The sequence below is a fragment of the Parasteatoda tepidariorum genome, chromosome 7 (assembly GCF_043381705.1).
Source record: "Parasteatoda tepidariorum isolate YZ-2023 chromosome 7, CAS_Ptep_4.0, whole genome shotgun sequence".
NCBI classification, from domain to species: Eukaryota; Metazoa; Arthropoda; class Arachnida; order Araneae; family Theridiidae; genus Parasteatoda; species Parasteatoda tepidariorum.
Window position 1 is genome coordinate 5,266,834 of NC_092210.1, and position 11,658 is coordinate 5,278,491.

The window sequence follows — 11,658 nt, forward strand, 5'->3', positions numbered from 1 at the left end:
TGCTTTCTATTTTAACAAAATCTATAATAGAGTTTACATAAAAATAGAATAAGACTTTGAATACGACTTTCTTTTTTAAAAAATTTTGTTAAATTATTTCTAATGCATAGAAAAATTTAAAAAGTGAGAGAACACGCATTCAAAACAATGAAATGTAACTTACATTACTCTATTACACTGTATAAATATTAAGGTAAGGCATGAATAATAGCTATATATTTTATATCATTGCTTACCTTTTAATTATAAGTCTCGAAAATTTTACTCTCATAATGGAAACGTGATAAAAATAAAGAAACGCAGTACATTTAAAGCGAATGAGCAAAAATGAAACTACGAGGGCTGTTCTTTTAAGTAAGGGCCGTTTTGTTGTGTACATTAATAGGTGTCCCAGCATTCCTTGGGAACAACTGCGCTCAGTTGCAGTTGTGTAGGTAAATTGTACGGTCCGTTCTGGACCCTTAAAATGTCAACAATTAAACAAATCAGCCGCCACGCGCGAAATACAATAAGCGATGCATTTTTAGTCGGCAAAAAACCTGTTTGCTGTAAACATTAACTGACAGATTTGTGAGGTTACAATATGTGAAGTAGCGAAATTCCCTGCCATGCTGACAGGGAATTTAGCTACTCTTAGACAGTGGCTCTCTCCGCAGCACAGATCCCAGCTTTATTGGATTCTTTTGGTTGGGAAGTTTTGAACCACCCTTCCCTACAGCCCAGACCTTGCACTGAGTGAATTTCATCTTTTCCGATATTTCAAACATCATTTTGGCGGCAATCACTACAACGACGACGGCCGTGACCTCGTGGTTAACGGAGTAGGCCGCAAGTTTGTATGAAGAGGGTATTCTAAACCTAGTTGTAAAGTATAATAAGTGTTTAAACAAACTGGGCAACTATTTTATAACCATCGTTGAACAACCGACCCAAATTTCGGGTATACGACTACTGATGTTCAACTCTGTAGCCTTGTAATTTTAAACCCAACCCAGAAGACATGGGAAACCTAGATCAAGTATTGGGAGAAATTTGCTTTCGTGGCGGATTTTTTTGAGGGAACTAAACACTAAACCGCATTTACGTTACATGAAGAGGAAGACCACGAGAACCTACCACGGTTAACCTGCTTTCAAATGGACTCTAACCTATGATCCGTCTATCAGTGAGGATATTTGCGTCAGCACTGTGGCCGGATGTGGATTCGTATCGACCAGCCATCGGTGGGATTGTGGGCACCTCATTGAAAGGCGAACGCTCTATCCCCTGAGCTATCACGGCTCGAGTTGGCAAACTATGCTAAAACGTATGTAGAATCTGAAAATACATTTGCTTCTTGAATATTTTCTTTTGTTTGGTTTTTGTTTCCAAACCGCTCTTACTTAATAAAACAATCCTCGAATTTCAACTGAGAAATAATTATGCCGCTTCGGAATGTAGGAGATTGTTACTGAAAACAAGAAGGGAATAATTTTTTCTTGAAAAAAGAAACAGGAGAGGGTTGACTTAAAGAGTACTAAACTTCTTACAATAAGACAAAATAGTGTTCTTGAGAAGATGTAATAGAAACCTCCATGGGGGTCTGTAAACGCAAGTCTTTGAAATAAGAGAATTCAAACATTGAAATGAGTTTAAGAAGTAAGGGAAGTGGGACGTAACTCAGAAATAATTCCTTAGATTTTGTTCTCTGCATAAGGGTCATGTTACATATGCATACCTGTCAAAATGAATAGGAAAAAATCCAGTAGATTTTACAAAATAAAATAAACTTCACGATAATTGATGCATAATGTGCTAAATATTTGACACATAGGAAATTTTAAAATTATCAAAATAGGAAAACTGCAATATTATCTAGTTATGATTAACTTCAAATGTTATGCATTATGTTTGCTCATTATTTTGAATAGTAATTGACATTTAATTCACCAAAGATAGTTANAAATTTTAAAATTATCAAAATAGGAAAACTGCAATATTATCTAGTTATGATTAACTTCAAATGTTATGCATTATGTTTGCTCATTATTTTGAATAGTAATTGATATTTAATTCATCAAAGATAGTTAAAAGATTTTTTAATTTATTTAAAAAGGGAATTCTGAAAAAAAAAACTGAAAGATTTAGAACAAAAAAGTTTTAAACTGATTTCTATAAATGAGGCTCGCTTTATTATGTATTAGTAATAATTATTTAAATACTCGAGTAAGCAATAGTCTGTTCAAAAATTCTTTTACAATAGGGATTTTTTTAGAAAACTTACTTAATTTTAGGGAATTTTTATTAAACCAGTTTACCAGGAGAAACTGCAAAATCCAATAGAGTTGGCAGCTATGCATATGGGTATAGTTACAACAGAGGGTATTTCTAGAGGGTAAATAATTGAAAGAAAAATGTTTGGATGGAAAATACTGAAAATTATTAGCTTCTGTCAACTTCGATTCTTTTTTTTTTTNTTTTTTTTTTTTTTTTTTTTTTTTTTTTTTGCAAGTTTCAAATTTCTGTCACATTGCTAGAGTAATATTTGCACCAAGCTGGCACCCCTAGCGAGTGCCACTAGCACGGTACACCACTGGCTTGCAGACACCTCAAACTTAAATTAATCCTTTTTCTTGATTTTTTTAGGTATTTATAACGGTGAACAGCCGATCCAATTTTTGGTTTACGACTACTAATGTTCAACTCCGTAGTCTTGTAATTTTGAACCCAATCCAGAAGACAAGGAAATTCCTGGATCCCAAAATTCGGAGAAATTTGCCTTTGTCGTGGACATCTTTATGAAACTAATTGCATTACATGGAGAGGAAAACCACAAAATCCTCCCATGGTTAGCATGATGATAAGGGGACTCTAACCCATGATCTGTCTACCATTAAGGATACCTTAGATCAGCACTGTGGTTGGTGAAAGTCGGATGCGGAGTTCGTATCGCCCAGCCATGGTTGAGATTCTAAATCGGTTCACCTGATTGGAAGGCGAACGTTCTATTTAGGTATAGTAAACGCTACCTTTTTTAGGTATAGTAAAATTTCCCTGCTTCATCAAGATTGATAAAATGACTTGTTTTCTCTGATCAAGTCTTTGATTATCTGCTTTAAGTTTGCTCCCAATAATTTCGGATAATCAAAGTTCATTTCAGATAATTTAAATTAAATCGAACAGATGAAGAACAAGAGTTATATGAGGGCGTTTGATCGAGAGAATAGAGGTATAAAGAAATTTAACAAACTGGTATGGTAAAGTTGAAAACTATAGAATTTTTACTTAGAAATAGATAAAATAATGTACAGAGCACAAAATTAGAAAACAAACATCTTAATAACTTATATTCTAATGATTAGATTCCATATTGTAACAAAATGCAAGTTCAATGATTCGAGGGACAAACTTTAAATGTGCTAAAACATTTGTGTAGACATTTTAGTTATGAAATCAATTTTCTCTAAATAAACATACTTTTAAATTCTTGACATTCAATTTACGGGCAATCTAGAAAATATGGTCTCAATAGTTAAGGCTGGGGAAAACGAGAGTTAGGAGTTTCTTTGCGTATTTCACCATGTCTATGGAAGTGTGTAAGATAATTTGTCACGCATTTATAAAACTCGTTTATGCAAATATAATTCTACATAAATTTTTTTTAATAATTATTTATGTTCAACAATTTTCTGAATCAGAAAAAATTTAAAAGTACGACTTTTTTGATACTGTTTAGGGGAAAAAAAGTGATATTAACATCAAAGGCCTCAAATAATTGACAGCTCTTCTGTCATAACTACAAGACAATATTTCCCAGATTGCAAGAATCTCCCATATTCTGTAAAAAAAAAAAAAAAAAGTGTGTTTTTTAGAGTAGAAAGTTTTTGTGTTTCCTTTTGTAACTTAAAATATCGTCACCACAAATATTTCAGCATATTAAAGGTCAGCTTTTTGAAAAGTTATTGAGGTGTACTTTTTGTACACTATATTAACTTTCCAAATGAAAATTTCAAAGATAAACATGCAATGATATTACTTGCCTAAAAGGAAATTAATTAAGATTAAAGGTAATATTTCTGCTTCAGCACTGCAGCCTGTTACAGACCAAGCCTTTTTCAGTAAATAGTAGTTCAGAACAAGGCAAAGAAATTTTGGTGGGTAAAATATTACCTAAACATAACAAATATGTACTGTCTGTCGAACAAAACAACTCCTCTCGCCAAATAAAGTCGGACCTCTATTTAACGAAATCGGTAAATCCCGATAATAAGTTTGTTATATGGTAAATTCCTTAAACAAAAAATCACTTCTTGAAATACACAAATTTAAATTCATAAACACTAGACATAATTAAAAAGGTAATTGATACACCTTTATCTTGTAAACGAGTATCTACTACTTATTTTATAAATCTTAACCATAAAAGAAATCTGCATGAAAAGCAATGCTACATACATTTTCAACTAAAAAAAAAGCTAAATTTATGCATAAAATTATAGTTGCATTTATTATAAAAGTAATTTTAAACATACATAACGACATGCGTTCTCAAGTTCAATTGCTACTGATAAAATCCGCTAATTTTGTCTGAGTTTTTTGTTTGAAATGCAAACAAAAAGGGATAGGGATTTCACTGCTCTCTCTATAACTTAAGTAACTTTGTAAATCAAATCAAGGTCAAGTCCCCCATAAAATGCGTTGATAAGCTTGAAATATTTTGGGAAATAGGGAAAGCGGATCTCAAAGAAAAGTTCGTTAAATATAAAATTCACTTCGCTATTCGGAGGTTATTTTACAAAGATATTTCCAAAATGTTCTTGGTTCCTAGAAAAAAAAAAATCGCAGTATGGAAGTTCGTGAAAAAGAAGTCCGACTGTATTTATCAGTGACTAAGGTTATAAGGTTGAACTGTTTTAAGTAAAGGTATAGAGTAAACCTTTAGGTTTACTCTATACAGGACAGGTTTTGATTCAAGTTCGCGAGTATCAAAATTTCCCGCCTTTGAAATGCGTTTTTGTTGTTCTATTGCATCAATAATGCCAACCAAACACTGTCAGACCTTAAATCAAAGGGAGTTTTTTTGGTAATCCATTAAAATTTTAAGACACTGAAAAAAAAACTAATAATTAATTATTTTATATTTCAATAAAATATTATACATTATAGCTTTTTCATCTTTACAATTCTTGCTTTCGATTCCTGCAACTGTATCATCTTCACAAGATTCGGAAGCATCATCTATGAGTTTTACTGGTGGGTAAAACTCTTTTAACAGTTTTGTATTGACAGATGAGAGATTGGATGGATTATCTTCCTTTGTTTGGCACAACAGTTCGACTTGAGAATCTGTCAGGTTAGATGAGAGTGACTTGATAGCTGCCACATAATCAAGCTTGCAATCCCTTTGCAACATCAACATTTTCTTGAAATTTTCCTGAAAAGACATTGAAAGAAAAGTTGTTATTTCAGAAGATTTAACTCATTTGAAAATTTTTCATCATTGCAAAAATAATAAAAATTCTTCCAACTTAAATTGAAAATTTTTTAAATTTTTTTTTTGACATTAAAATATCATTGAACATTGATATGACAAAATCAAAAAGGAAATTTTAAAAATGTCATGATATCAAAAATTATGACAGTGAAAATAGCATTATTTTAAACATTTTAGACAAAATAAGAAGTGTGTCAGTATTTTAAAATATTAAGTGGCATGCATCATTGCCTAACTTTAAAAAAGTCACAAGGCAAAATCAATAAGTTTAGATAGTTAATATATTATTTAGCAAAATAACTTTATGATCATTACTTTTGCTTTGGGCCTGATCTATAAATACAGGGCCCTAAGCACAGAACTGTCAGGGGCCCCTTGTCATCGTTTAAACCAAATTGACATGTTGTTTAACTATGACGTTTTTAAATTATTTATATATTATTATAATTAGGACTGGGCTATAAATCGATATATCGCGACANGTTACATAGAGAGGAAAACCCAGAAAACCTCTCACGGTTAGTCTAATGGCAAGGGGACTCTAACCTATGATCTGTCTACCACTGAGGTTATTTTACGCCAGCATTGTGGTCCGTGCGAGACGATTGTGGAATTCAAATCAACCATCCCTTCCGGGATTCAAACCCGGTTCACCTCATTGGAAGGTGAGCGCTCTATCTCCTGAGACACCACGGATTAGATGACAATGATTGCTTTTCTTCAAAAGCTAAACACATGAGCCACTTTCAACTTCAAATTTATTTCTCTAAGTCATTCTTTAATTCAAGTTATTTCTCCATTGCAACATAATTGAGAAACAATTAAGTCGATTATGACAATTAAGACACCAAAAATTAAGCCCACACAATCGTATTCCTGCCAACCCCCAAGAAAAAAAAAAAGAGAAAATTTCACACATGAACACAGGGTAGCATAAACATCATTTTTTTAATGGAAAAAGTCCCCATTTATCATACACAAATAGAAAAAATAAATTTATTTACTTTAGTAACATCTAAATAATCCAGTTATGAAACTAATATCATTAATAATCGAAGTACAAGTTAAAAAACAAAACAGAAATTTTGAGGTTAACCAAAACTAAGTTCAGCAAGAGATTGAAAAAACTACCATAAATAGCTCTAAATAAGAAAAAATTAGCTAAAATCTGTCCTTTCGCATAAAAATCGAAAAAAAAAGTTAAAAAAAAAGAAGTTATGAGCGCAAAATCGTCTATGCACGTAAAATCGTAAAAACAATGATTTTTGAAAAAATTACTAACACTTTTTTTAAAGTTGGCAAATGGAAACAATTCTCTTTAGATGGATGATAGACTCTCATTTGATATCTCTATCAAACGGATAGGATTGACACATTTGAGATAAAAATTTTCAGGGAATAATATGCATTTTAAAACACCTGTTACAGAAATTGAAAAAAATATTTTCAGGAATGAACCAAATATATTACAAACAAAAAAGAATTGAAATAGGTCATGAAATTTTTTTGTTGTAATTTTTGAGGCACAAGTTAAAAGTTAAGGCAACTGGAAAGTTTGTGGTAAATACCGTGGAAAGTTCGTAATCAGTTAGCATAAATGTTTACGAAAAAATACTATTATCTTAATATTGAAGCCAAATATTTTTGACAGCACAAATTTTCTTATGTAATTTACTTTTATGCTTGAAATCTTTTTGATAAGATTTAATATACTATTTTAATGTCTGTAATTCTACTCGTAACAAGGACATAACATGGTAACTGGAACTCGTAACCTGGGCATATGGGTATTCCTGGTGACTGGAAGCTGGCTGACAAAATAGCTCAGTCTGGCTCCAGTGCGATTTTCGGGTAGCTCTGAACCAGCTTTGGGAATTTTTCCCACATAATTCAGGGTATCTATAGTCAAGCTCTATCACAAGTTTACCAAGGAGCAATAGCGCAACTCAGAAGGTCAGAGAAGAGCTAAATTGTGACTCCCCTATCGTGCGTTAAAAAGATTTTCTTCAGCTAAACAAGAACAGCTTGAGGAAGATCGTTGGTCTTCTCACTAGGCACTGCACCCTCAGGGGACCCCTATACAATATGGGTATTGAATCTGATTCTATTTGTCGAGGATGTCATCTTGAAGAGAAGATTTCATGACACATACTTTGTGATTGTGAGGTCTATTCTGGTCAAAGATTTGAGCATTAAGGCCTGGGAATTAAAAGATATTCCTGTCAGGTGTTTGCTGAACTTTGTTTTAGCTATAAAGCTTTTTCACTAAGTACGATTTTGGGAGCCGTGATGGCTCAAGAGATAGAGCGTTCACCTTCCAAAGAGGTGAACCGGGTTAGAATCCCAACGATGGCTGGTCGATACGAATTCCGCATCCAGCTAGCACCGACCACAGTGATGATGTAAAATATCCTCAGTGTTAGATCATGGATTAGATAAGCCATGGATAATGTATCCCACAGTTTATGGGTTAGAGTTCCTTTGCCATCAGGCTAACCGTGAGAGGATTTCGTTGTTTTCCTCTGCATGTAACGCAAATGCGGGTTAGTTCCATCAAAAAGTCCTCCACAAAGACAAATTTCTTCCATTACTGGATCCAGGAGTTCCCTTGTCTTCTGGATTGGGTTCAAAGTTACAAGGCTACGGAGTTGAACATTAGCAGTCGCTTTTCCGCTAGTCATGCTGCCCCTGATTTTGGGAGCTGCCCAACCTCAAAGGTCTGTAATTAATAAGGTTTTAATGTCATTTTAAAAATTTAATAAATATGAATGCATTTTTAGGAAATAAAAGCTTGCATCCATTTAGAAAGAAAATAATAATAATTTTTAAGAGTTTCAAACCAAAATTAAGTACTTTTCTCCAATTTGAGTATTTGAATAAAATTTCTTGACTTTTTTTCAGAAAGATGAAATTCTCCATTCCGAAAATAAATAACATGAATAAAAGAGAATGTGTATTTACTTCTGATCCATCATAATTAAATATTCCTGCAGCACTGACTGGAGCAGATTTTCGACAACGTTTCCCCAACTGTCTTCTTGTGTGAGAAAATATGTAAGGTATTTGGAAATCTCTTGCAAGTGATTTCAATTCTTCCAAATTGTCATTCAAACCTCCTAAAATGATGAGCAAACACAATTTTAGTGGAGAAAAAACAATATAGTTCTTGAACTTGGTACACGGAACTTCAATTAGAGCACTTTGCACTATATCTGATACTTTTTATTTCAGGAAATGTGACATTGTACTTGCAAAACTTAGAATTTGACACTGTTTTAAATTGATACTGAATTTAAAACTGAATTGATACTAAATTAACTTTATACTGTTATACTAGTGTTGATGATAAATAAAAATTGCAATTGATTTTAATCCAGTGAATAAAAGCTCAACTAACCATAAAGCACAGGAATCGGCCAAAAGCTTACCAGAATCTAATTATAATTCCTTGTACCAAGTGTAAGAACGATTACTGCCTAAAATATGCTTGAATGGCCCCTTAATAAACATTGCAATATAATTTCTTCAATGTTACACATTTATAAATTTTTAATGGACTTAATTTAGAATTGTAAACTGTATCACTTTCTATATTAAAAGCTTGTTTTAAAGCAATGAATTTGAGAATGCAGTCAGCATGCTTTAGTTTGCTGAAGGGGTCATTAAAATTCTAGGCACACACACCTGTCTGCAATCTGTAGAATCAAATAGATACAGTGACTGTGGAAGTATCCAAAGAGAAGAGGGAGGGGCTCTCTCCGCCCCCCTCTCTCTATATACATGTATGTATATATACATATATATCACACTTCACAAATTAGCAATCAAGAATTCGAACTTGCAACTTTAACTCCATGATTCGAATTGTTTTACAATTAAAATAAAATTAATAATAGAAAATTTTTTACCTGAAAATTATTTAACTCTCATTTAATGGTGATTTTTTTAAATATGTTTCACTGTTTTTTTTTTTATTCTGTTCGGTGTGGTATTTGAAAGTAAAAATTTTCCTCCTTTGATTAGCAATAGGGTCGATAAGCTTTGGTCCTACGGGAGGGGATGATTTGGTAGCATTTTTCACCAAGGAAATGTTAAAGCTCGCTTGAAATAGAGCGTTTTTTTTAGAAATCAGCTACAAATTTTTTGTTCGTAAATTTAATTACACAAATATTGAGTAAAAAATTGTAATCTTAGAAGGGGCTGTGTTCCTTTATTTATGTAATAAGAGGGGGCTAAAGCCCCCCGGATCCGCGGACCCTGAATAGATATTTAAGTCAAATGGTAGCAAAATTAGTTAAAATAAGTGACAATAATAAAAATAATATTTTTTATTTGCTTGTGTTAAGTCAATAGATGTAAATGAAATACATTTCAACACAAATAATAAACTATATTTCAAGACATTTCATAAAATAATTTAAGATGGAAAAGTACCTTCACTTTGACTGTCTTCAATATCTGATGCTATAATAATGCACTTAAGTTTTTTCAATTTCACGTGTCTCTTTATTTCCCGAATTCCATACACTAGTCTACGTTTCATTCGAGCCTACAGTAAACATGAAACAAACAGTAAGCAATTGTTCATCTTAAATATTGGGAAAGACAAAAATATCATAGATTGGTTTAAAAACTGAGTTAAATACGTAGTTTTATTCTTTTACAACCATTGCTTAATTGAATATGTACAGGGTGATTATAATTAAAGTTACGATTTCAAAAATCGATAATTTTAAAAAAACTCATCAGAATGATCTGATATTTTAACAGAACAATCGTGAGGAAATGTAATTTTGTTAGGTGAAGGAAAAAAAAAGTTCCAAAGTCTGCCAATGAATGGCGCGGTCAGAGTTATGTCAGGAGGATTTGTTACACACAGGAATGTTGTTAGCCCAAAGGAAACAATAGAGTTCAGGGTTTTACTAAAAATTAATTTGCAAAAAGACAAGAATGCATGTTTACAGCAGCAGCAGGGATAATGCCAAAAAAAAAGAACTTCATAGAACAAACATCTTACTGATGATTAAGGCATAAGTTGTTCGATGTGCCCTCCACGCTGTTCTGCCACTAACTGGAAGCACAAAACGGATGCTCCCTAACGGATCGGAGAGTATCTGTACTGATGCAATGGATCTAATGTGTGATGCTTACCTTCAAGTTAGCTAGAGTCTCAATGAGCTGCGATGGCTCAGGGGATAGAGCTCCAAATGAGGTGAACTGGGTTCGAATCCCAGTGATGGCTTTTTGATACAAATACGCCGACCACATACCTTACACCGACCACAGTGCTGACATGAAAACATCCTCAGCGGTAGATGGATCATGGGTTAGAGTCCCTTTGCCCTCAGACTAACCATGGGGAGTTCTTGTGGTCTTTTTCTCCATGTAACGCAAATGCGGGTTAGTTCCATCAAAAAGTCCTTCACAAAGGAAGATTTCTCCCAATACTTGATCCAGGAGTTCCCTTGTCTCCCGAGTTGGGTTCAAAATTATAAGGCTACGGAGTTGTAACATCAGTAGTCGTAAACCCAAAAATTGGCTCATCGTCAGTTATGAAATATAAAATCAAATCTGCCCGCTGTAAACAATATTCTTCAGGTACCCCAAAAGTCAGAAATTACACAGTTTAAGGGGGGGATGTGGCGGCTATGTTGTTAGAAAATAGCCGTTTATGATCCTATCATCTCTGAAATGAGCACTCAGCAGCTGCTTCACAGGAGTAGCAATGTGCGGAGGAGCACTATCTTTCATCCACATACTAACTCTGCTGAAATGCCAGAAGGACATGGTCACACAAGAGTGCTTCATACCGCTTGCCAGCAATGGTGCAGGTAACAGGACCCGCATGTGTGATCTCCTCAAAGAAAACTGGACCGGCGAACGATAAACGCTGCAGTCATTCCACACCACACAGTGACCTTTTCAGAGTGAAGAGGTAATGGCTGATTCTCGGTCACCCATAACCTGTAATTTTCAGTATTTACAGAACCTTGCAAAAGGAAGTGGGCTTCATCAAATCACAGAATATTCTACGGCCATTCGTTGTCTACTTCCGTTTAGGCAAGCAATCGTAGTGCAAAAGATTCATAAGCTTCCAAGAGAGCAGGTAGCAACTGTTGCACATGAGTTATCTGGTACAGGTAGCAGATGGTCCCTTCATATGGGGCCCCCTTGACCGTCGGGGC

At 33.8% G+C, this 11,658-nt stretch overlaps 1 protein-coding gene across 1 annotated transcript in view; it reads right to left on the reverse strand.

Moving 5' to 3' along the window:
- Positions 1 to 3,229: 3,229 nt before the first annotated feature.
- LOC107449706 (SECIS-binding protein 2) overlaps positions 3,230 to 11,658 on the reverse strand; it is a 27,676-nt gene continuing 19,247 nt past the window's right edge. The window contains exons 10-12 of the mRNA XM_016065319.4: positions 9,908 to 10,022; positions 8,435 to 8,589; positions 3,230 to 5,413 (exon numbers count right to left, since the gene is read on the reverse strand). Of these exons, the coding sequence (XP_015920805.2) occupies positions 5,099 to 5,413; positions 8,435 to 8,589; positions 9,908 to 10,022 (585 nt within the window). The 3' untranslated portion in view covers positions 3,230 to 5,098. The remainder of the gene's footprint in view (positions 5,414 to 8,434; positions 8,590 to 9,907; positions 10,023 to 11,658) is intronic.